We start from the raw sequence: 25,429 nt of genomic DNA on the forward strand, positions 1-25,429 counted from the left end.
ACATCTCTTATGTGATGGCCCAGTTCAGCTTGTCCTGCGTGGGTTTGTGCTAGTGTAATTCAACCCCCAGACGTCTGCTCACATGTCCAAGCCTTGATCTGCCTGGACAAGAGCTGTCAGCTTCCTCTGCTCAAGAGGAAAGGGAAAGGGACCCTATGGTCCCTAAATTCAGTCCTTTTCAGCTGAGAGGGAGACCAGCTGTTGGACAGGATGCTGCAGACACACTGAACATATCCTTTTGCCATGGCAGAAAGGAGGAGTGGGGAGGTGTGTGGAGCTCATGATCCTCATCTGAGCTGAGGATGGAGCAGGGGAAGAGCTGCAATGTCAGAGCTGCCCTGTGCCAGGGACATCCTGCCCCAAGGACCCCCAGGTGCATGCAGCCCCATCAAGTGCCCTGCTCATCCAGCAGACCCCACATCACTGTCAAACCTCTTCCTTCCTCACCCAGCATTGCAGCTCTCTATCTCTGCTCAGCTCTGGTGGCCCAACACAGTCCAGATCCCCCCTCCCAGCACACCACTGACAGTGCCAGCTCCAACCCCCTGCACAGACACCCCTCCGAATCAGGTTCTGCTCCCAGATTCCCACCCCCGAGGGCGGCCCCAGCCCTGCAGAGCTGGGGGTTTCCCCAGATGCTGGGCTCGGCTCGGCTCTCCAGCCCTGCGGCGGCGGAGAAAGCAGCGCGTGGCTGCCGGCCAGCAGCGGCGCCAGGCAGCCCAGCTCCCGGTGCACCGCGAGCTCCACGAGGCACTGAGGAGAGCTCAGGGTCTGTGCCCGGGGGAGGACCCACGGCCAAATGAGTGCTGTCCAACTCTGCTCCTTCCAGAGGAGCTGGCAGATCCTGGAAGATGCTCAGTGTCCCTCAGCTCACACACGCTGCAGAGACCAGAGCAGTGTCGGGAGGTGGGAAAGGGAAAGTTTGGAGCTGGATGAAGGAAACCTCCCTTTGCCCAGGACCAGCCCCTCCTACATCCCCAGGCTCCCAAAATCCACATGAGCCACTAGCTGAGAGAAGATTTGAGCAGGCTGGTGGAACCAGACCCCACCTGCAAAGCACCTGAAAGGCCACGTGAGCTGACTCAAGGAGGGACATCCCCAGCCTTGGCACATCCCCAGCTCTTGTACTGCAGGTGGGATGGAGCTGGCCACATGTGGTTGGTGAGGCAGCAGCCTCAGCCACAAGCAGATGTGCCACAGTGGGCAATTCCTCAGGTGATGTGGGCACCAAGCCTCAGCCATGGCTGAGCTCAACACCCACAGTGCAGCCAGGAACCAGTACAGGAATTGCTCACCTCACACACAGCCTCCACCTCTCCCAAAGTCTGATATGGTGGGGTTGCATGGGAGTGCTGGGATGAAGGAAAACACTACTTTATTATCATATGGATACACAGGAGGTGGGATAGCTCATGGGTATGTTCTCGTGTTGTTGAAGAGACAGGATTGGACAACAGCAGGTATTCTTTTGTTACTGTAGGTTCAGGGGTTCAGGGGCTCAGGGATGTGCCTGGATATGGCAAGGATCAGTTTGTCACTGTAGGGTTGCAGAAGGTATCTGTGACCCTGTTCACTCCTGCCAGCCCAGAGAGCCTTCTGTTTTTGCAGGGGAAGTGCTGCATGGGTGTGGCACACACCTGGAATATGTGGCCATTATCTCTGCACAGGCAGAGACAATGTGGTGTGGGAAACACTGGGTCCATCCCAGGGCTCCAGCAGTGCAAGCCTTGATGGCATCACATGGGGAAACCCCAAACAAGACCTGGAGGAAAGTTCCCAATGGGTCTTCACCAGCTGGCTTCCTGCTGCACACTTCCAACAAATCTTTTTCCTCTTGAGAATCTTCACTGTGATAAAATGGCAAACCAAGCCCGTTTCCAAGGGAAAGCAGCTTGGGTGGTGGACGTGTCCTGCAAAAGAGGGATGCGAACACACACCACAAGCTGAGAGGAGGAACGAGCCTTTTCTTCAATTCAGGGACACAAACCCCGCAGCCAGATTTCACCCTGCATGCTCCCCATCAAATAAACCACCACAGTAATAAACCCCAAAGAAACGGCCAGCCCAGGGGCAAGGTAAACTGAGTCACGGGCAGGACCTGCTTGCCTCCACTCCTCCAGGATGCAGGGAGGGGGGAAGGCAGGGTTGGTGAATGCCGACCCCCGAGAGCACCGGGGAGGGCTGTGCACTCCCGGGGGGTTCCTGAGCCTCGGGGGGACACCCGCTCTGGGGAGGGCACCGCACATCAGTGCGCCACGGGGGGATCCCCATCCGGATGAGACGGGGATCCCCGGCGGGGACCGCGAATCCCGGGCAAGAAGCGGGCGGCGGGTTCGGATCCCTGCCGGTCCCGGGGGGCGGCTCACAGGCAGGAAGCGTCCCGGGGTGGTGGCGGCAGATTGGCAGAGCCCTGCTCCAATGGAGCGGCGGCGGCAGCCCCGGCGGCTTCGCACCGCCTGCGCTACCGGCCCCAGCCAGCCCGGTGCGGGCGCCCCGCTCCCGATCCCGATCCCGATCCCGATCCCGCTCCCGCTCCGGTAGCGCCATGGACACATAGCCGCGGCGCCAGGCAGGAAGGTAGGGAACAGTCCCCCTCCCCAGCCCGCCAGGGGAACCAGGGGCCGCCGCCCCGGCTGGCGGTGAGGGACGCGCGGCTGCGGTCGGGCAGCTCCCGGAGCTGCTTGCTGCCCCGTGGAGAAAGTTGCGCGGGTGTGTGTGGATGTCTGTGTGTCTGTGCCCCCTCGCAAAGCAGCCGCCGGGGGCTCGCCCTCCCGGTCCCTCCCGGCTGCTTGTGAGTTCCCAGTGCGGCTCCCCCTTCTCCGCCCTCCGCGCCTCCGCCTTGCCCGGAGATGCTCGGGGGATTGATGTTCCCGGGCTGGGATGTTTGAGCCCCTTCCCCAGCCTCCACAGGCCACCCCCTACCATTCCCGATTTGGACACCCCTGCTGTCTCTGAAGGGGGTTGTCTGGAGAAAGACTGGAATGCCAGGCAAAGCGTCCCCCTGGCAGGGCCCCCTCTTCTCCTGGGGGGTCCAGGGAAAAGCTGCTCCCAATTAGGAGAGGCGCTGAGAGAGGCGCTTTCCCATGCGCGGGCGCTGGCAGGGCTCTGCCTGCCTTGTCCCTCCTTGCCCCGGGATGCTGTGTCAATCCCAGCTTCTCTATCCCGTGCCAGCCCTGGGCTGTGCCCACCACCACCCTCACCGGCTGGCTGTGTCACCCACAAGGTCCCCTCCAAGCTCTGCCTCTGGGTTGGTGAAGGCTGTCAGAGGTGTCCACGGGGCTGAGCTTGGCTTGGACACCACTGTCAGCAACTGTGACCCCACTGTGATGGGGCCTGAGGGTACCTTGTGCCTGGTCCCCATGGATGGGAAGAAACCCAGCGCTGCAGCAGCTCACAGATGTGTTGCCATGCACACAAAATGGTGTTGGACTGGCTGGCATTGGTGGCATAGCCAGAGCTGAGACCTCTGGGGCTGCCCAAGCGCCTTGTGTACCAGGAGGTGACTGCTCCATGTCTGGCTGTTGTGTTTGCAGGAGGAGGTGGTGCCTTTGCACTCACCTGTTTACAGGAGAGTAGGTCGCAGCAAGGTTACAGCATGTGCAGTGACATGAGGCACATATCATCCCAGCCTGGCACAGGGAAAGGATCTTCACAGGGAGCTGGGAGCTGGTGGAGGACCTCCTGTAGTAGGGACAAGGATGAGCTGTGGCCACAATGCCCCCTCATCACCTATACACCCTCTGCCCCATCAACTTGGCACTTTTTGGGCAGAAACAAAAGGGGCAAGATGTACTCTCCAGAGAGCTGCAAACCGACCTTGGCAGCCAAAGTGGGACTGGAGGTGGGGAACAAGGTCAAACTGGTGACAGCAGGGCTGTGCTCAGGGCTGGATGTCACCAACAGTGGGTGAATAGGGTATGTGGGGTTCAGCAGGGTGGTGGGGAGGGCTCCCTGGAGGGTGCAGCTAATAGCAGAGCCTGCAGGAAGGTGGAAGAAAAGCAGCTCTGGTCTTGTGCTTCCTATTCCAGGAAGAGGAACCTCACAGGGAGGGGAAAACTTGACTTGATTATATCTAATAAGCCACTTTTTCCCTGTCCCAGCAAGCTGTCCCAGCGGCGGGGGGAGGAGGATGCTTGGCCAAGTGCAGGCCCTGTTTGTGAAGGATGAATGAATGACTCACGGCGCAGTGAGTCTCCTCGCCGTTTTCATCGTGGCCGCAGCAGCAGTTCCCCTTTGCAGCTGCTGGGCTTATCAGAAGCTGTCATGCTGGGTGGGCACCGAGGTGGCCCACAGCTGCAGCCTGCACGTGAAGGTGTCCTGGCTCTGCTGCCCTTCTCACCTGGACCATCCTGGGTGGGGAAACCCTCGTGGATGGCAACAGTGCATGGCATCCTCACCTGCCATGAACTAGCTGAGCACTCAGTTTAAACCCTTTATTTCCACTCTGCTCTTGTTCAAAGGCAACTCCAGGCTCTTCCTGCTCACACAGGCCTCAACCTCCCTCTGGTTTCCTGCCGAATGCGTTCCTGGAGAGCTTATTCCCCTATGGGTTTGTGCCAACATTGTGCTTTTAGTTCAAGACCTCTTCTCCCTCTCTGGTGTTTACCCTGATATATTTATAGCTTCCTCGTTAGGCTAAGCAAGCCAAAGGATTCTTGCCTCCTCTTCTCCCGTGGGTTTGGCTCTGGAGGAAAACCCCTTGCGAGATGCTTCCCGCGGGAGGGGCAGGTGCCGGCTTGTGTCTCTGCTTTTCTCCCTTTGGAAAATTTCAGCATCTCTCACAGCTTGTTTCCCCTCCTCTTGTTTAGGCATGAAAGAGGGTGGCTCTGCCCCTGCCAAAGATATGGCCAAGGGCAGAGCTTGGATGGTATGAGAGCTCTTCCCTATAGGCAGCACATGGGATCTTCAGCAGCATTTGGGATGCTGATACTGTGCCAGCATAAGGGATTAGCCCTGGGATGTCTGAGTTGGCTTGCTGGATGTTTAGAGAGTTTTTGGTTTTTCTAAGTGTTCCTGTGGTTACAACAGCATCGCATGTGTGAAAATCACCAAATCTCTCTGGCCAGGGATGCCATGACCTTACGACCTGAGTTTCTACCAGCAAATCTCTCTGCACCTCCCGGTGATGGTTTTCTTCTCCCATCCATGTTATGAAAGTGGGGAAGGGCAGATGCCTTGCAGTTGTGGTTGAGTCTTCTCCAACAGCAAGGTTCCCATGGACCATTTCCTTGGAAAAAGGAAAATTCCTCTAGAGATTAGTAGCAGGTTTGCAGGGATCAGTGTGTAATTAGGAATTATCTCTCAAGTTTGACTGCTTCCCAGTTTCTGAGTTACCCTGGCATGGCAGTGGGATGGGGTGAGCTTTGGGCTCTTTTGAAAGGTCACAGCACCTGCAGTCCCTGAAGCATTGCCAAGCTCTCCAGTACATGTGGATGGTTGGGCTAGAAGGTGCAATTCCTTCCCTCTAGTACAAATCTGGGACATGGCAGAAAAATGCTTCTCCTACACTCGTGTTTGAGTTGAGGGCATCCAGGAAAAGAGGGACAGGAAATCTGTCAAGACCTGACTTGGCTCTGTCTTACCAGGACTGCTCACTGAGGTCACATTGGTCACATCTGACAAGCACAGCTTGGGCTCGCTGCAACAGGCATTGGTCATTGCTGAAAAGGCTTTTGAGGAATTTTGGAAGAGCCTGGGCAGGGGAAGATCATGTCCACCTGCTCATGCATGTTTCCTAAAGATGCTTTTGGGGAGGACAAGGAGGCTGGAGGGACCTCAGGAGATCTGACATGGCTGGACATGGGCTGTCCCATGCAGGTGGCGATGGCCTGCATGCAGGCAAGACTGCATTGGCCAGGAGAAGGGAGGATGCTGAAGGCACTTTGGAAATCAGCCTGGGGCTCCCCAGAGGCTGCTCAGCTCTGGTCCTCTGGTCTGTTCCTCTCAGTATAGAGACAGCCAAAATAGAAACAGCCTAATGAAAATGGTTATGGACCCGCAGAGATTGCCGTATAGGGAGAGGTGGGAAAGTTCAGGGCTCCACCATCTAATGAAATCCTTATGGTGGAAAGAAAATCATTTGGGCATCTTCTGGTTTATTTCACCTCCCCAAGTGGAAACAAGGCATGCCAGCCTTGCTGAGAAGCCAGCACTGATGACACACTGAGGGGAAGAAGGGAAGGAAGAAGCTTCCAGCTTTGGTGGACCATCATCTCTGCAGCTCTCTGGGGAGGGTGTTCTGGCCCATTGATGTTGAGGAATGTTGTGCTCAGCTGTAGCTAAGTGGCATCCCACCTTGGGGAGCTCCAGACTGGGCTTGGAGCTGCTGCTGCCATCCTGCTGGCAGCCTAAGGAGTGTGGATGTCCTCACAGAGGAGCACGTGGGAGGCAGTGGGGCTGGCACAGCACCCCTGGAGCCCCTGGGCTGGCGTGGCTGTGCCTGTCCAGCTGTTTCCTTTGCCTTCCTGTGCTTTCACCATCCCCTTCCTCTGGGACAGAAGGCTTTCATCCTAGCCAGACCAATAGTCCCAAAGGCACATCACCAGTCCCTTTTTGATGAAGGTTGGCATGGGCATCAGTGCCTTTTGAATTCAGCAACATCACGAAAGATGCAGTTCAGCCCTTACCTTCCTGCAAAAATAGATAGGGAGAAACAGAAAGGGCTGTCATGAAGGGTCTTCGTTGTGGTCCAGCCCAGTGCCGTGCCAGTGTTGCGACAGAGCTCACAACAGCTGTGCTGCAACAGCCCTGCAAAGGTCTCCAGGGATGGCCCGGCCCAGTGGCCCAGCGTGGTTTTGCAAAAGCCACTGTCACGCAGGGTGCCCAGGCCAGCTGGCACCTCTCCAGCCTTCCTTACAGGGCCAGGGCCAGCCCCCGGCTGCTGGGGAGGTCTGCAGGAGTCTTTGCTTTCCATGAGTTTTGCCTGAGGCCTCAAGGCTTAGGAGGAGCTGGTGGACCCAACCAGCTATTGCTCCATCCTTGTCTTGCAGGGCCAACACGCAGCCCCGGGGGTTCCTCAGTGCTTTGGCTGCTTTTGATTTTTTTTAGCTCCTGCAAGGCTCCCGCTGGGCTGTTTCATGGCCCCCTTGAGGCTGCTCCACCCCATCCTGGCTTTGAGTTTTGCAGCTTCACGGCTGGAGCGTGGCTGTGCCAGGGAAGGCATCCGTTTTCTCTGGCCTCCCTGATCCTGTGCCTAGCTCCATTTCCTCTCTCCAGCTGGGACTGTGCCCACAGTCCTTGCACCCCAGCATACAAAAAGCAGTGGACATAGCAAGGAAGATGAGTGCCTCCATTTCCTGTGCTGGGAACAGAGGGAACAGTCAGTGTGAGGGACTGGTCTCTCAGAGTATCTTGTTGACACAGCTCTTGATCTGCTGCACATCCACATTCCTCCTTCCCAGCTTTTTGCAGATATGCACTGGGTTGTCTGGCAGCTCCTGAAGCTGGCTGGTTTGCCCTGAAGAAGCCTTGGAGAGCTCTGAGCTCTCAAGGCACTGAGGCTTGGGGTCAGAGTGGTTCAGGAGGATGATGAGATGCCCAAGCTCAGATGGAGCAGCAGTGGTGCTTACACTGTGCCTGGGATGGATGATGGATAGATGAGCAAGGCAAGGTCTGTGGGGAAGCACCCCTGGGTGCTGCTCTAAGAATGGAATGGTGCTGGGGCAGTGTGTCCTGCTGCATCCCCAAACTATGTCCCCATGAGACATGTCCCCAGCAGGGTGCTTGATGGTGAGCCGTGCATGGAGAACTTTCTTCCTCCAGTGCTTGGAAAGGTCTCTGAGAGATTTTTTCACTTATTTTCCCTACCTAGCAAGGTCAGAGGGACTGTGCAGCAGCATTTAACCCTCCAAGGATATGTGGGGGACTGAAGAAACTGGTGCACCACAACAGGGGACCTCACATTTGCTGCTGGCGACGTGGCTGCTGCATCTCCACCAGCAGCAGCATTTCAGGGATGGCAGCAAATGCCTCTCTACCATCCCTGACCACAACCAGAGGAGGGTGGAGCAGAGCCAGAGGCAGCATTTGTGGCCAGCTCTATGAATTTCCAATTACCAGCTCGCCTTGCCACTGTGTGAGAGGTTCCTGCACCTAATTTTTGGTGAAACGATCCATTTTTCTCCGTAATTTAATAGCGTGGGCAGGCTGCTTGCTGTCGGAGAGCCAGCAGCAAGCACGGAGGAGCCTGTGTGCCGGGCTGCTGGCCGTAACCACCTTCCCTGGGCGACGCAGGAATGCTGACCTAATAGAACAGACATTTAAAGAGGAGTTTTGGAGAGCAGCTCAGCTCAGATTCAGCTCATGCACATGGCTGCTGATTGTAGCAGGGCCTCTCCATGCTCCAGCAGGTCCTGGGGGCTGGCATGGCCAGTGGGGGCAACCCTGATGGGAGCCAGGCACCAGGGCACAAGCCATGCCAGCCATCAATTGGCGCAGTAGTTGTTTTATTTTTCGGGAAAAAAAGTTGCTTTGGGGCAGTGGGGGGGGGCATCACAAGTTGTGAACTGAGGCTGGGTTCAGCGCCCGGCTGCGGTTCTCCCAGCCTGGAAAAGCCGTCGCGTTTGCTCTTGACATTTTCCAAATGAGATGTTTTGATTTATTCTTTTTTTTTTTTTTTTCCAATTTATTTTATTCCCTGCCCCAAGGTAATGTTTGGAAGACAAATTTAGCTCGATTTAACTCAAACCTTTTTTAAAAAGTAAAACCACTGAAAACTAAACAAGGCCTATCATTTAGAACAAAATGTTTTGGTTTTCATTTTCCTTTTGGCATGAAAAACACAAACTTCTTTTTTTTTCATTTTCCTCTTGACCTACAAACAATTTTACTATTTTCTTTTCTCCTCTTTGTTCATTCCGAAGACCACATTGTGCATTGTGGCCAGGGAACAGGCGAGCCCTGGTTTTGTTCCCAGTGGGATGGGGGTCCCAGGGTGGGTGCCTCCCTGTGGAGACCAGAGGAATCTTGCGGAATCAAGCAGGAGCTGCTCTCTCTGCTGCCAACACTGACTCAGCTGGGAGCTCCTTGTGGAAAAGGGAGGCCCCTGGTTGTGGGTCTGTTCCAGCTCTCTCAGGGGGATGTGAACCCCTGGGCAGGGCAGAGCTGTGCTGCGGGTGCTGTGCTCTGCTGCTGGGCATCCCTGCTGAGAAGGGCGAGCTCTGGCATTGCCTTCTCTCCTTGTTTATTCAGGTTTAAAATTAATCTGACCTTCCCCTGCTCAGACTTGTGCAAACACTGCACGTCCGTGGGCAGGGAGCTCCTGCTGGCCTCAGGGGAGCCCTCTCTGTACCCAGCTTGTGGCGTTACTGTCCCCTCTGGATGGGTCCCCACGAGGAGCCGGGTGCTGGGGAGTGCTGGGGCTCTCTCCTGGCAAAGGCAGCTCTGGCCGTCCATCAGCACACGGTTAATCCTCTGGTGAGAGCTGCCAGAAGTGCCTGGATCAGGCGTCTCTGAGCTGGACAAGGGGTGGCTGCAATGCTTCCATCCCGGGCAGGAGCCCGTGTATGAGACAGCCAGCGATTGTTTCCCCAGCCTTGACCCACTCCACTCTCTACCAACACAACCGTGCATCTTCCACCCTTTGCCAAATCCCAGCTCTCCGCTCTGCCCCAGCCTCGCCGGGAGTCAGCCGGGCAGGGAGCAGGGAAGGGGTGATGGGGAGCAGCACCGTCTCCAGACCCGGTGCAGAAGCAAGCACCCGACTCATCCACCACCTGATTTTATTTTATTCCCCTCTCAGTGCCTCGCTGCATACCACAGCCGTGCTTTTTATAGCCCCCAGCTGCAGCCTCGGCGTGCTCCCAGCCAGCTCCCCGCCGCAGCCCTGCTCGCTCCATGCCAGCAGCCCCGGCCAGCGGGGGGATGGACGACATTCCCGGGGTCCCTGTGGCGGTTCAGGGAGCGCCGAGCACGGGCTGCGGAGGAAGGCGGATAATTAAACCCTAACCCGGAGCCACGCTCCCGTGCCGGCGGAGGCGCTTCCAGGGCCGCATTTGTCACCCCCCCCCGTGGCGGCCGGCACGTGCCGTGTGACAGCTCGAGGCCGAGCGCTGGTGGCCCTTCCCTCGCTGTCCCCCCCGGTTCCGGGCAGCCCGAGCCACCAGCTCCTTCCATGAGCCAGCTCGCTGTGCCCTGGGAGGGGGTGGTGTGTCAGCGAGAGGGGGACCCCCGCCAGCCGCTCCGCCCCCCGTCGCCCCCCGGGCGGGTTCACAGAAGTTACAGGGAGATTCAGGGAGATTACAGTTCCTGCCCACTCCCCGGGAGCACTTTTACGAGCATCTGGGGCTCGCTGCTGCGTTTCCACTTCTCACAGCCGCTTCCACAGCTGGGATGCTGCTATGGGATCCGGAGCGAGGAGGAGGAGGAGCAGGAGGAGGAGGAGATGAGGTATGAGGCTGTGCTGCAGGCTGCGTGCCTGGAGCACCCCTTTGCAGGGATGTGGGGTTTGCAGAGCAGGGCCAGCAGACGGGGAGCGAGCATCCTCGCTGGGAAGCAGCGGGGGGGCCCAGCGCCTGGCTCCCCGGGCTTTCTCCAGACGTGATTTCACCGCTGCGGGGAGGGAGCGCGGCCAAGGGACGAGCCCTGCTCGCCCCGGCAGCACCCGGTTCGCTCGCCGGGGCCTTAGTCATTTGGGCCGTGGCTGGGGATGCGATGTGCCTCGGGTCCCCGTGGGGCAGGGGGGCTTGGAGCGCCTGTACAGGCAAAGGGAGAGGGATGCGGGCGGGGTGGATGGGGAAGGGGGCCCTTCCAGGCTGGCAGCACAAAGTCCCTCCTTACTAGGCTGGCTTATCTGGCAGTGGTGAAGCCAGATGTGCGCCGGGCATCTCCACCTGAGCAGGTGGGCCACCCTCACTGAGTTGATGCCTGCAACTGCTTCCCAGCCTCCTGCTGTGACTTTCCAGAGCTGGGCATGGCAGCATGGAGAGAGAGGGGATGCTGTAGAGAGGCAGCATCCTGCTTCAGGGATGGATTTGGGGAGATATCCCAAGGAGAGGGCTTCTCCAGAGGTTTGTGCGGTCCCTGGGAATGGGAGGAGCCCCATGGGACCCTGCCATGTCCCCCTTATTTTGCATGGGCACAGGGTGTTGGGTGCCTGTGAATAATCTGGTCTTTGACCAAAAGACCATCCAGCTTATTTTACTTCCAGGAGGGAGGCAGGGAGAGGCCAACCAGTGGAGTACCAGTGGTGCTGCCATGTGGCTGCTGCCAAGGAGCTGGAGCCTGGCAGCCTTGGCTCCAAGCAGGCAGGGCAGTGGACAAGGGAGAGCAGAGAGCTGCAAGGGTGACAAGGAAGGGATGTGAGTTTTGCAGAATCACAGCTGTAATGTTGACCCAATATGGGTCTCTGTAGAGGGAGACCCTCCCAAATCTGCTGCCTCCTGAAGACAATGAGTTTCAGTCCATGAGGGATGGGGTCTCACTGAGAGCACCTCAGCCCTTGGGTGAGCTGGGGGGGCTGTGGGAAGGGGGAGCTGCTCGTGCTGCCGGCCAGGTGCCGAGCATGACGGGAGAGGGGAAAGCCTCGGAGACTCGTTCTGAAACAAGGCTGCCCTTTTCTTCTACTTTACGAGTGCATTTTAATATCCACAAACATCCCGCCCTCCCCGGGCTGCTGCCAGCAGAGCCTGCATCGCCTGCACTTGGCCTGCCGAGAAACCCCGGCCAAACCCTGGGCCCCAGCGCAGGGGAGAGGATTACTTTTCCCCCCTCGTTTTTTTTTTTTTTTTTTTTTTGTAAGATATGTTTTCTATAGCTCTAATTGGACAGGCTTGAGCCCCGGCCAAGGCAAACACACCTGGGGGAGCCTCACTTTACAGACCCCATCTGCTGTGTCGGGGGCTCTGCTCCCCACACAGCCACTGCCTGGCCCCTTTATAGGGGAGGGGGCTGCTGGGGTTGGGGGGGTAGGACCGCTCCCACTCCAAACCACTGAGCAGCCTCCGTGGAGGAGGAGAACCCAACGAGGCGGCGCAGGGAGATGGTGCAGAGGCAGCGGGGGCACCCGGCTGAGCCCTGTCCCACAGCAAGATTCCAGCCCGGCGTGGAGCTGAGGTATCTCTCCCCTGCCAGTGCTGCTGTGGTGGCACAGGGCTCTGTGCCCACCAGGGTGGGATGCTGTGGGTGGGAGGTGCAGCAGGTACCAGCAATGTTTTGCCTTCCTGGGGTGAAGAGCAGCATGTTCATCAAGGGGTTGCAGTTCCCAAAATCTGTGTGTGCCTGGGGAGGGAGGATGTGGGGGTTCCCCAGCATGTTGGGTTGTGTTTCGGGCTACAGGACCATCTACCCAGTGAAACCTATTTAGGGGCTGTTCTGGACAGCAGACAAAGGACATCAGCATGCCAGGCTGCTCCAATGGCTTGCATTGACATCCAAATCCACACTGGACTGAGCTTTAGGTACTTCTTCCTGCAACTGTTGGCTTTTTTCTTAGCTGGGCTCTTCCCCTTCCAGTTGTTTCAGGATCTTCCTCCAGTGCTCCCATTACCAGCAGGCAAAACAGTGCTGGCACCCTTATGCCAGGGTCTCATGGGCTTTACCTCGTATCTGTACTTAGCCAAAGCCAAGCGAGCTCTTGGGGGTCTCTGGTTCACCTCCAGGGTGCATACCCTGACAGCACGATGTGTGCCAAGGAGCAGCAGCACACTCAGGTGGCACCCAGCACGTAGCCCATCCTGGAGTACATTTTTCCTCCCTTCCTCTTACCATCTAACAGGGCACAGTGCTGTGCCCCCACTCCATCCTCGGGGGTGTGTCAGCACACCATCCCTTCCTTCTCCACCTGCCCTGCAGTCACGCAGCAGCGCCGAAGAGTCATCACCGCTGCAAAAAGCGCTCCTGGTGCTCCAGGTGCTCCTCCCAGGAGGAGCTCTGGCACCCACGGCACTCTCTCCCCTCTGCCTGGTGCTAGGGGGATGCTGCCTGCAAAGGGCAGTACTGTGTTTTCTTGGGGTGCGTTGCCACACACACCCCCCAGTGCACCCAAGGACGTCGCGCTAGTGCTGCTGACTTGGAGCAATAACAAGTGAAGTGGCAGCTTAAAATAGAAAGGTAGGGTCCAGCCTCACCCAGGCCTGCTGTCTCACTTCAGGTGAATGGGATGAGCTGTGGGGAATTATCCAGGCTGGAATGTGCCTCTCTTCCCCTCCGGTCAGGCCAGAGGATCTCTCTGTGCATGGGGGGAGCTTTGGGGCACAGCCGGAGCTGTGGCAGTGCACAGGGCAGTTCAAGCATTTCATGAAGAATTTTAGAGCTGTCCTGGCCTCCAGTCAGAGCAGGCTGCAACGGGAACATTTCGAAATTCTTTTGGATGAGGAAAATTCCACGGGCAGCCCCCCTCCAGAGAAAGCTTGGGATGGCTGAAATGTTTGGAGTGAGAGGCTGCTTGCTTTTGTTTACTCTGAACTATAACATTGGAGGGGGGGAATCCAAATGAAAAAAGAGAGACAATAGGAGCCTGTAAACAGAGCTGGCCCCGAGTGGGGCTGGGGCTTCTCTCCAGCACTGGGGAAGGAGATGTGTCAGCACACTCACTGCATGGCCCTGCTTTCCCCCTCTTGGATACAATCACACTTAATCTTTCAGAACTTGGCTGGGTTTTTTTCCCCTAGCAAAAAATGAGCCGGACGGTGTTTTTCCAACCTTCTCAACTTAGGCAAGGCTCAGCCCCCATCCCCTGGCCCTGTACTACAGCCTCCATGTTTTCCCCCTCTTTCCACTTTTTTGCCACGTTTCCATCTCCTTTTGGCTTGGGCACTGCCATCTGATTGGCTTGGGAAGCAGTGTGGTGTGGGGGCATGGATGCTGCCCTCAGTGAGGTGTTTTCCCAGCCTCTGTTCCTTCCATGTGCCTCGCAACCAGCTGCCACCCCTGAGCCACCTCCACGTGGCAAATCTGATGACCTTAGAGATCTGTTCCAACCTTAATTTTTCAATGATTCTATGAAAGCAGGTAGGGTTGACTTCAAGCTTGGAGAAGACAAGTCATGGTTATCCCACCAGGTGAAGGAGACTGGCACCATTACCCCCACATCATACATTGTTGGGGGCCTGCAGTTTCCATCCCCCTGCCCCTCTGCCACAGGCACACTGCTGGTGGTGTACAGGAGGTTAACGGGACGCCCTTTGCTGGTGGCTTTATTTGGGCCACCCCTTGCTGATGGCTTTATATGGCTGCCCAGGTGGTCCTTAATGACTCCTGAAATCCTTCTCTTGCCCAAAAGGGATTTTGTTTTGCAAAAGGAGTGACAGCAAATTGCTAGCTGGGGGAGCATTTGTGTAAGGTGAGCTGTTTATTTTGGCCCTGCTGCGTTTTGGCTGACCCATGCGCCTTCATGCCTCAGGGATGGAGCTGAGCCTGATGGCTCTTGGGCTCTGGCCAGCTTTGGAGCAGGGGGAGGGGAGGGAAGGGGGAGCATCGCCTATGGGGGATGCTGTGGGGCCCTGCTCCTGATCAGAGTTCCCAGCCCCAGGCTGGAGTTCGTGAGGAGCATCAGAGGGAGCTGGGTGTGCCTGGGGTATTCACAGGTATGTACATGTATGTCTGTCCGTCCCCTGCATTTATGGATGCATGCACTCTTGTTTCAGCTCCAGGGCCAGCTTATGGGGGAATTTTGTTCTGGGAGGTGCAGATGGTCCTGGGGGAGCAGGCTGCAGGCTGGTGCCCGGCTGCTCTGCCGTACTGGAGGCTGCATGCTCACTTAATTCTCTGCCAGCCTGGGCTGAGCCCAGGAGCAGAAAAATGTCCCAAATCCCAAAATGTTCCTGGGACAGGAAAAGCCTTTCCCACCCTGCTGTAATCACAGGGTGGCCCAGCTCTCCACTGGCAGGTCCCACCCCTGTCCCCAGATCCAGCACTGTGCCCATCCCTGTCCTGTAACCTTGTGCCAAGGACAGTGGGGATGCAGCACCCCCTCCCACCAACTTCCATGCCTCCACCCTAAAAATAATCTCCAAGCTGTAAAGAAACCCACCAGCACTGCAGCTACAGCGCTGGTAGGTGTCTTTACAGCCGGGAGATTATTTTTAGGAATGTCTCTGGCACGTGGCTTTGGAGAGAGGAGTGTGGGGATGGGGATGGAGAGGGGGGCGCCCCTTCTCTCCCCCCTCGGAATGCAAGCGCTGCCAGCTGGCACAGTGTCAGGGCTGCTGGCTGCTAACAGAGCCCTCGCTGTTTTGGCCCTTGCCGATGCCTCCAGTTACAGCCGGGAGCCAGAGACTTCTTCCTGCAGGATGGAGCAGAGGAGAGCGGAAATCAGGGCGTTGGGGTGAGAGTTTCCCGGCTGGGGTAGGAGCAGAGCCTGACCTCCATGGTGCTGCTGGCGTGCTGAGGTGTGCAGGGGCCCCAGGCACCAGCCCCAAGCACCAGGAACTGCTGGCAGCTGCCAGCCCCACAGAGGAGAGAGGTGACCCTTGGGTTATGGAGGGGTTTGGGCTTGGCTCTGGACACCAGTGGGGCTGGGGTCAGCTGGGTATCACCAAGGGGTTGGTCTGGTTTGGATGGAGATGTGCATTGTATCTGGCTGTGGAGATAACTGGTTCCCTGGACAACTTTTGGGGTTGTCACTGTGCTTGGGCTGAGCTGGGGTTAACCTTAAGCCAGGGTTGCATTTGGTTTAGCCCCTCATCTGAACTGTGTAACCTCATGACTGGGCTGTGCTGAGGTTAACCCTATGTTTGAGCTGAGCTGTGGGTCAACTCCACTCCTGAGCTGTGCCGATTTTAACCCCACATTAGCATGGCATGACCACATGTTTGACCTGTGCTAGGTCCAGCCTCACATTTTGGCTGAGCTGGGTTTAGCCCCGCTCCTGGGCTGGGCTGAGTTTGACCACACATTTAGACTGCACTGGGTTTAATTGTCCTGGGCTGGGTGGAATTTAATTCTCCTTCTGGGCTGTGGGGCATAATCCAGTATTTGGGTTGCCCTGAGTTAAGCCCTGCATCAGGAATGTACTGAGTTTAGTCCTATCAGACTGTACACAGGTCTTATGAGACTGCACTGGCCTCAGAGGGAAAGACTCCAACTGGTTTTACTGGTTTAACTGGGGTAATTCCAGTGCACTGGGATAGCAGTGGCTGCAGCTGTGCATGTGTGTGTTCTGGCACAGCCCAGCATGCATGGTACCCCCCCACCACAGCAGGCATGGGGACCCATGCACCCTACTGAAGTGGTGCAGAGGAAAACAGCCCTTTTTGAGGTCCCCAAGGCACTGGGGTGGCAGATGGGGACAGTGCTCAGAGCATCACCCCCACGGTGCCCAGGGTGGGCAAGGTATTGCCTCAGTGCCTGCTGGTAGTCCTGGAGATTGTGCATGGCCCCGGTGGCCCTGGTGGGGGACATGGTTCCCTCCATCACCCACCTCTGGGTTTCTCTGGGCACCCAGGGAGGGTGCCAGCAGCATTTGGGGGTGGCTGTTGCAGGGAACCATCCAGCAGTGGGGTTGATGCTCCCCTCACAGGCACACGTTCGTGCAGTGATGGTGGAAGTCAACAGTGCTGCAGGGATGGGTGATTCCAGGGCCCTGGGCAGATCAGCAGCCACAGGGATGTACTCAGACCATGCCATGGCTCCTCAGAGCGAGGCATGGTGCTTCTGCAGGCCTGTCAGGTGCATGGGGATTAGCAAGGCACAGCTCCAGAGGCGCATTTCCCTGAAGGGAAACAAGGAGAGGGAAATTCCTGCAGTATTCTGCATTTCAGCATAGGACATTCTTCCTACAGCAATCACTGGCAGACAGGAGAGTTTGTAGCACAGGGCCAGGGATGGTTCCCCAGCTCAGGGGATGCTCAGAGTGGTGCCATCTCTGGGACATTAAAGCCAGCTTTGGGCCTCTGCCCATTGCTTTTTGCAGGTGGGTGACTCCCACCAAGGCCTGGCACAGGGTAGGCAGAGCTGCCAAGTGCTCTTGGGTTATGTGCCATATCTCTGCCACAGCAATGCTGCCCCTGACCACCCTAGGGAGAGGTTAAAAGGCACCCCAGCTTTCTGTGCTCAGTGGGGAGCACCCCAAGTCTTCACACTGCCATCTGCAGCCTTGAGGCACAGTGTCATCTGCTTCTGTCCCTGTCCCCATCACCCCGGCTCTGTGTGCAGCCCATTTGCTTTGAAGAGCAACTTCAAATGAAGGAAAAAAAAAAGGAAAAAAAAACCCAACAAAAACCTAACAAAACAAAACCCTGTGTCTTTCAAAGCACTGAACACAATGGAAAGTTGGCTTCCCCCAGGAATCTCTGCTGGGCTGTGCCAGGCCACGGCAGGGCATGGCACAGATCAGTTGTGCTGAGGGAACTGTCACACCCGACGTGGGCATTAGTGCCGGTGCACATGGCCACGGTTTTGAGGGAAGTTTTGGCTTACAGCACTTCAGTTTGCATGCAGGATGGGGCTTGTGTGAGGATTTCTCCCCAGCACTGGTCAAAAACTTTTGCATGAGCTCAAATGGTGCCCAGCAGAACAGCAGGATCAGGGAGGTATGGAGAGTGAAATTTTACACTTCTGGCTCACACCCACGGGTGCCAGAGGCTGCCTGGTCACCCTGGCCATGCCAGTGACAAGAGCATCCCGTGCTGAGGGAGCAGAGTCCAGCAGTGCTGCCCTTCCCCAGGACCAAACCACAGCCCCGGGCTGAGCTGGGTCCCTCTACCCTGGCTGTGGCAATGGGATGTCACCCAGCCCCAGGCTGGCGGCAGGCGTCTCTCTGGCCAGGATTAGCATGAAGGGAGGAAGAAAAGCTCTGATTGTTCCCTCTGTCCCGGCTCGGCTCCAGGACCACTGTGCCGGGACTCTGTGTCCCCAGAATGTGTCACTGCTGGTGCAAGCATCAAGGGATGTTTTCTCTGCCTGTGTGCCCATCTGTGGGGGTGTGGAGCCACCGAGGAAGGTAGGCCTGGCCACTCACACGCTTGTGTTCATTTTCCCTTGGCCAGGGAGTTTGGTGGCAGAAAATAAGGGGATCCTTTCTGGCCAGGCTGTCTTGTAGCACCTGGCCCCCTGCCCTGCTTCTGCACTTAGGGCAGACGAGGGCTCTGGGTCTTCTCTGGCTCTGTGGCTCTTTCTTCTTTTGTTTTTGGCCTTTGGGCAGGCAAGAAAGAGCTTGCTCCTTCTCTCTGCAGTGATTCTGTGTCCCCAGGGATAGTTTTTGGCAGTGCTCATGTGGGTCATTTACTGAGTCAGCATGTCTAGGGGGGCTGCCTTCTCACGCTGTGCTGGCAGGGGTGCCCCTCTGAGGGAGTTGGCAGGGGAGCTCTTGGGGTGCTGGGCTGAGGATTTGGGAGCTCTGGGAGGACCCTGGGACAAAGGGTGATGAAGGGTGGAAGATGAGGACTGACCATCAGGATGAGCAGTCTTAGGGTTAGGTTTAGGGTTAGAGTTAGGGACCACTAGGGTTGGGGTCAAGGTGAGTGGTCCCTAACCAGACTAGGGTCATTATGGAGATGGGCTGGATACCCTCTGCAGTCTTTGAATGAAAAACCAGGGTGGTCATGAGAAGAAATGATTTTATTTTTAAGCTATTTTTCTCTCTGTATATTAACACAGTCTCCCTTCTTCCTGACACACACACATACACCCACTCCCCTTCCTCCTCCCCCCAGAACTATTCCTTCACTCTAGACCACGTGGTTTTTGGAGTTATTTTTGGTTCCTGCTTTTAAGAAAAAATACACTCATTTTTGTCTTCTTCTTTTTTTTTTTTTTCCATCACCAAAATATTTTACTTTCAAGCCAAATGTTCCCAGTTACTTACCAGCATAGTTTTGGCAGAGACTTTTCGACTGATATTTCTTGGGAACATTTCTAGGGTGGTTTAGGTAGGAAAAGCTTATGACAGTCTCATGAAATTATTTACATTTGGGGCTTGTGTTTGAGGCTGCCTGGCATGCTCAGCGCGGGGTTGATGTGGGGTGCCGCACGCCTTCTCCCCTGCAGCAGATTGCCTTGTAGCTCTTGCTTCCTTCGCCAGGCGGTTTGGTCTGTGGCCATGGGCAGTCGGCCACAGGAGGGGAGCTGGCTGCTGCTCTGGGGTGCCTGTGCTGGGCTGGAGCATCCCTCCCTCCACTCCCTCAGCTGTGCAGCCCAGGGGGACACAGATTTATGCCTGCAGATTTATGCCTGCTCTTGGGGCTGGCAGGGAGCTCGCTGCCTTATGTGCCCTCAGCCCCTGCCTGAAGTCGGGAGCAGAGCCCCGTAGTGTGGGTGTAAATAAACAGGCCTGTCCAGTTGTGAGGGGTGGGCAGGGGAGTTTCTACGGAGAAATCATTCATTTCTGACTGACAGAGACCGTGTGGCACTCCTGGTAGGGATAGTGTGATGCTGCCCTGGGGTGCTGCTTGCTGGCACAGACAGATGGACAGGGTGACACTGGCTGATATGTCCTGCTGATGCAGGACTCTGCAGGAGGGTCTGGATGCTGTAGGGTAGTGCTGGCTGGCACAGAAAGAGTGCTGGATGGGGTGGGTATTGTGGAGCACTGCTGGCTGTGATGGACAGGGTGACAGTGGTAGGGCAGGACAGGGCAACACTGGCTGTGTTGGCCAGGATGGCACTGGCTGATGTGCCCACAGTGGTGTAGGTTGGGATGGAAAGGGCACCCATCCCTGACCCTGCATCCCCTGCCCCTCTCACTGGTGATCACTGAGTGTCAGGAAGGGATTTCAGTGCTATTCTCCCACAAATGGAGACTTACCTGAACCAGCCTCACAGTGGGTGCAGGCAGGGGCAGTGATGTGAGACTTGCTACAACCTGAGCTGCCACATCCCTGCTCTCACCTGCTGTGTGAGGCTGTTTAGATCTGATTGCTGTCACCTGCCATGTAAATACAAGCCAGAATTTCTCCTTGGTCCCTTCCCACCCCAGCTGCACATGCACAGGTCTCTGGACCACCCTGGGGTTGGGAGCCAGCCAAGGCTCCCAGCACAGGATTGTAATGGCAAAGAACCCTTAATCCCCCCAACCCATACAGCCCTAAGCTCCTGGTCAGTGTTTGCCCCCTGTGTCCCTGCTCCAGGCATGGGAACTCCTCAGCAGCCAGGAAGCAGCTGTGACTGTGGCACAGACACTGCCAGATGTCCCAGCTGGGGTCCTGGGATTCACTCCCTGTTCTGTCCCCAGCAGGATGGGATGAGATGAGAGGGAGATGCAGGAGCCAAGGCCCTGCAGGAATACTGTGGGCTGTGGACTGTAACAGCTGCCCCATTGCAGGGAATAACACTCTCTCCTCCCATTGACTGCCTCCTCCAGATGCACAGTTCCATCCCAGGCCTGGGCAGGGTGATGGTGTTCCTCGCAGCAGCCCTGGCATCAGCCTCCTTTGCAATCCCTGAAGACTGGGGAGAGGAAGGTAAGACCCCCACCAAGCACCCCCATACAGCACCCCTCCCCATGTCCCAGGCAAGAGGACCCTGAGGGCACCCCATATCCCCCAGACAGGAACAGACCTACCAGGGCTGCATCCTACAGTGATGGCCAAGCTGTGTTTCTGCTCGTTGCCCAGCCCCAGCTGGGACGAGTCCTTGCTAGTCCCCTGTGGTGGTACTGCATGAAGCCAGACCCCATTGCCAGTGCCCACTGTGGGATGCAGCCCCAGGGGCTCCCCACCTGCCTCCCCAGGCCTGGCGTGGAGTGCTAACACCCCTCTGGGGATGTGTGTCCCTCCAGGCGTGCAGTATGGACAGCTGGGGACAGACGTGACCCTGCCATGCCCTGGCGTCCGTGCCAGGTAAGACTTTTCCGTGCGCATCAAGGGATCTCTCTGGTGGGATGGTTCATAGGGCGGGCCCGTCCTCTCACGCAGCCTGCCTGGTGTCTCCTCCTCAGCTCGCCCGTGCGATGGAGGCGAGCAGGGGCCGCGGCGCTGCCAGAGGGCTCAGCCATCCAGCAGGGATCCCTGGTGCTGCCGAGCGCCAGCCCGGCCTCCGCGGGAACATACAGCTGCCATGGCGAGGACGGCGGCCTGCTGCACACCGTGTCCCTGCGGCTGGGCCGTGAGTAGCGGGTCTGTGCGCTGGGGGAGGCTGGGGCCTGCCAGGGGATTGCCAAAAGGGGGCTTGGTGCTGACCCTGTGTGCTGGATGGGCTGTGGGGTGCGGGACTGCTCGCTGACTGCTGTTTCCCCTGGACCCCAGACCTGCCGGGAGTTCCCTTTGTGTCCTGCAGAGCGTCTGACTATGAGAATTTCTCTTGCTCCTGGACCTCGAGTGTGGAGACCTTCCTTCCCACCAGATACATCACCACATACAGGTGAAGTATCCCCACAGGGCGTGGAATGGGCTTGTTGTGGTGTGAGCTCTGGGTCACAGCCAAGGATAAACACCGAATCCATCTGGCCATCCCACACATGCCCTGGGTTCACCTCCCGCCCCAAGGACCATGCTTCACCCCAGAGCAGGTCCTGTTTTGGGGTGAGCAGAGCACCAAGCCTTTGCTTGCTCTCAGTGGGGGTCTCAGCAGCACTGGGGGGCTGTCAGCTCCCTGCTGATAGCTCTGCCAGCACCAGAGGGGCAATAAAAGAGAAGCAGGTCATCTGCAAGCCTCCACACTCCAACATGCTTTGGGATGAAAGGAGCCCTGACAGCATTGCTGCTTCTAATTATCCCTGCAAGCCAAATTAGCAGGCGGCTTTGAAGTCCAATAGAGCTCATAAAGCACAGCCCTGCTGAAAGCTGCAGGAGCCGAAGGCTTGGTGGGGAGGGGGCTGAGTGGAGCATCAGGGGCTCCACAGGGAGGGCGGGTGGAAGCATGGGATTTGGCAGGCTTTAGGGGGAGGGTGAAGCCAGGCTCTGGGGAGCTGCTTTTATCAGTGTTTTTGCTTCTGTGTGATGAAATCCCAGGCAGGGAAGAGTGTCCCATTTCTTTTCCCTGGGATTGCCAGCTCCTGCTGCCAGGCTGTTCACTAGAAGAGCTGGACATGGTTGTAGCTCTTTCCCCCATGCTGTCACATGTGTATGTCAGCGTGGGAGTGTGGGGCTGCTTTGCAGTGGGGACTCCTGTCCCTCCTCTGGGTCATGGTGGGGTTCACTTTCTGCTGCCCCCTCATCCTCATCATCTGCTTTTCCATCTGTCTCCATGGCAGGAAGAAATCCCTAACAGGCGAAGAAAAGCGGAGGTAGGACTGACTCCCACCCTGCTCCTGCTCCCTAGGGACTGGCCCCCATCCCAAAGGCTCTGCTGCTGTCTTCAGCAGGGACCCCAAAGCAAGAGCTGGGGGTCCTTATCAGGGAGCCAGCTACTTCCCAGCTACCCTGGGAGTCTGGGAGAAGGCTTTGCCTCAGGGAGAAGGGTTTGTCTCAGGGAGAAGAGTTTGCCTCAGGGACCTTCCCAGGCAGAGTGTGGGGCTGGGGTGAGGGTCCCTTCTGTCATGCTCAGAGGGATATGCCAGACTCAGGAAGGATGAGTGCAGCTGAGCCTGAGGGGCTGCCTCTTCCACCAGGGTCTTGGCATGAGGGTCTTCCATGGCACCTCCTTGGCAGCATTTGGAAACTCTGCATGGTGGGTGGGTAGGACATGTCACCAGCCTGCCTCCCTGTCTGCAGGAACAAGAACGGGCACGTGGGGCTGTGCCTGCAGGATCCGTCCCGCCCCGGCACCTGCACTGTCCACAGGTCAGAGTTCTGGAGCTCCTACCGCCTGAACATCACTGAGGTGAACCCCCTGGGCTACAGCTACCGCCTTCTTGATGTCACCATGCAGGCCATCAGTGAGTCCCTTCCATCCATCCATCTGTCTCTCCCACTGTTTGTCCATCCCTGGGCAGTTACCTGTAGGGGGGCACCCTACACCCCCGAGCACAGCAGTGCAGGTGACAAGGGCTTCCTGTCCTTTCCCACACAGTTAAGCCAGACCCTCCAGAGGGCTTGGTGGTGGAGCCTGTCCCCCTGGCCCCCAGGCGACTCCATGTGAGCTGGAAGTACCCTTCCTCCTGGCCAAAGGAGCCCCACTTCCAGCTGAGGTTCCGGCTCCAGTACCGACCCGTCATCCACCGCTCCTGGTCCGTGGTAAGTGTGCAAGGAGAGGCAGGGCCAGCCCAGGAGCAGGGTGTGCATAGGGCCAGGGAGAGGAGCCCCTGCCTGCCCCACAGCTCACCTCCCCTCTGCCTGGCACAGGTAGAGACGGTGAACCTGTCTGAGGTTATCACGGATGCCTTCGCCGGGCTGGAGCACGTGGTCCAAGTCAGTGCCAAGGATTTCCTGGATGCGGGGAATTGGAGCGAGTGGAGTGCTGAGGCCCGGGCAACACCAGTCAGAGGTGAGAGAGGGACAGGCTGCAGCCCTCAACAGCCTACCACATTGTGTCATCCCTTCCCAAAGTCTCTCCAGAACTCTGAGCTTCCCCTCTTCAGTCCCTTCCCCATGGCACTCATTCCCCCAAATATGAACCAGAGTGAGTCTCAACTCCAGGGACACTTAAGGCTGGGAGGCAGAGCTGCAGGAGGACAGAACTACCCAGATCTCCCAGCCCATGTCAGTCTGCAGCTGTGCTGATGCCATTTGGGGATTGCCCCCCACAGGCTTGGGACAGAGAGGGGCTTCCAAAGCACCATTAGCAGCTCACTCTGGGGCACAAAGACACCCTTCGACACTCCTCTCTGTGGGTCCCTGGGGTGCTGCATATGCTTTTGGTGAGTGTTTCTGTCCCTTCTGTCCTTCCAGACCTGGCCTCCACAGCAAGTGAAGAAACCACTACAGATGCCAGACTGGAGAGCCTGGCTGAGGAGCCCTCCCAGGCTCCCAACCCTGAGCCCATCAGTGAGTAGAGCTAGGGTGGTGGGCAGGAGGGCCATGTGTGTTGCTCAGAGAAATGGGAAGGGTCTCTTGCCCCAAGCCCATGTGTGGCTGGGCTGCTGGAGTGTCCAGGAGCTTGCCATAGGGTCCTCTGGGTGCTGGGGACTGTGACATCCCTCAGCTGTGGCACTTTCTCTGTCCCAGATCGCAGTGACCCCTTGGAGAAGATGGCCGTCCTGGTGTCCCTTGGGATCTTTGCCTTCTTCATCCTGGCTGCTGTTCTTGTCATCACCATCCTCATCTGGTAGGCTGGGTTTGGAGAAGGAGGGGCTTTGTGATTGCTGTCCCCATCCTATCCTGAACCCCCAGCATGGAGTGCCCTGTGATCTCCCAGCCCTGTTCTGGGGTCCCTGCCAAAACACACTTAATGCCCTGTGGGGTGGTTTATGCTCCCCTTGCCCCTGTGCCACACCAGTGCCTTTTCCCAGCACACCCATTATTGCCTGGGCTCTTTCTAATGACCACAGATCCAAGGGACCTTTCTCTGAATCCCCTCAAGATTATGTTCCTTCTAATACCTTCCCAAAGGCTCCTGCTGGAGAGTCTCACACTCCAGAGTCAGCACAGACATCCCTCCATTTGCCTTCACTCCCTAGGAATCCTGTCCCCAGTTCCCCTCTCACCCCCCCACCATGGGAACTCCCTGCCATGCTCTGGCTCTGCTGTCAGTCCCTGTTCCCATCCCAGTCCTGTTCCATCTGGTGACCAGTTCCTGCTGTAGCCCTGGAGCTGACCCACTGGAGAGGTTAAGCTCAGCTGGGCACAGCTGGATGGAAACACAGCAGGATCACTGGGAATCTGGGCAATCCTGATGCTCAGGGAGGCTGCTTGGGGTCTTCAGACTTCATTGCTCTCATCCCCAGGCTCCGGGTGAGGAAACATAGCAAGGACAAGACCAAACCCAGCTTTTTGGTTGCTGCCACCCACTTGAAGGCACTGCCAAGTGAGTGGGGGTGCAGGGTGGGGAATGGGGAGGAATGTGGGGCAGGGAATGCAGAGCATGGGGCAGGTCAGTGTCTCCAGTGTCCCCCTTGATGCCCTGTTCTCTCTCTCAGCAGAAGCTCAGATCCTGTAGTGAGCCCTGGCCGATCCCTGCTCCCTGCACCTGCTTGCCCACGCGTGGGACTTGATGCCACTGCTGGCCCCCAAGGACCCCACGCCTCCCGGGTCACCCCACAGCTGTGGACATTGCCGGAGCCCCCAACACCCTGGGGTTGCAGGATGGATCCTAAGGAGAGAGGCTCTGCTCTCAGGAGCGTTGGACTGCCTGAGCCCACCAGAAGCCAGCTGGAGTCACTTCAGGCTCAGGGTGACAGGCCAGCTCCACCTCTGAGCGCTGCTAAACAAATGGGGATAAGACTCTGAGCCAGCCCCACTTCACTGCCTAGTGTTGAGGGGGACCGTGGGTGTAGGCTCCCGGGGGTGCTGGGCATCAGTGCCAGACCAAGGGGTGCTGATCCCTGCCTGTCACCCCCCACCAGCCGCCAGCAGGCAGCACAGAACACCCCCTGCCCCTCCCCTCTGCCCCAATCCCCCGTGCTGTGGCTGGACGGAGCAGAGATGCCAATAAAGGGGATATGCCAATGCTATCATTGGCACTGTCCAGGCAAAACCCCTTTGCAGATGATGCTGGGCCAAGGGAGGGGTGAGTGCCG

General features: G+C 57.4%; 1 protein-coding gene across 6 annotated transcripts; it reads left to right on the forward strand.

Moving 5' to 3' along the window:
• The first annotated feature begins 2,441 nt into the window (after window positions 1–2,441).
• Window positions 2,442–25,366, forward strand: IL11RA (interleukin 11 receptor subunit alpha). Of its 6 annotated transcripts, none has more exons than XM_064404218.1 (13): window positions 2,442–2,577; window positions 20,237–20,336; window positions 20,654–20,714; window positions 20,813–20,979; window positions 21,120–21,234; window positions 22,067–22,099; window positions 22,527–22,690; window positions 22,825–22,988; window positions 23,097–23,238; window positions 23,643–23,738; window positions 23,919–24,018; window positions 24,638–24,717; window positions 24,830–25,366. In XM_064404218.1, the coding sequence occupies exons 2-13, from the start codon at window positions 20,237–20,239 to the stop codon at window positions 24,847–24,849; spliced, it is 1,242 nt and encodes a 413-aa protein (XP_064260288.1). In that variant the 5' UTR covers window positions 2,442–2,577; the 3' UTR covers window positions 24,850–25,366. The 6 variants fall into 6 exon arrangements, with proteins under 6 accessions (XP_064260288.1, XP_064260292.1, XP_064260293.1 ...); XM_064404222.1 differs by having other exon boundaries at window positions 24,833–25,366; XM_064404221.1 differs by lacking the exon at window positions 2,442–2,577 and adding an exon at window positions 12,033–12,051.
• The last annotated feature ends 63 nt before the right edge of the window (window positions 25,367–25,429 follow it).

The sequence above is a fragment of the Passer domesticus genome, chromosome Z (genome assembly GCF_036417665.1).
Source record: "Passer domesticus isolate bPasDom1 chromosome Z, bPasDom1.hap1, whole genome shotgun sequence".
NCBI classification, from domain to species: Eukaryota; Metazoa; Chordata; class Aves; order Passeriformes; family Passeridae; genus Passer; species Passer domesticus.

Coding starts and splice junctions, on each gene's coding strand:
- IL11RA (XM_064404218.1), top strand. CDS start 20,237: ATGCACAGTTCCATCCCAGGCCTGGGCAGGGTGATGGTGTTCCTCGCA. Junction 23,239..23,642: donor CCGGGCAACACCAGTCAGAG/GTGAGAGAGGGA, acceptor CTGTCCTTCCAG/ACCTGGCCTCCACAGCAAGT. Junction 24,718..24,829: donor CCACTTGAAGGCACTGCCAA/GTGAGTGGGGGT, acceptor TCTCTCTCTCAG/CAGAAGCTCAGATCCTGTAG.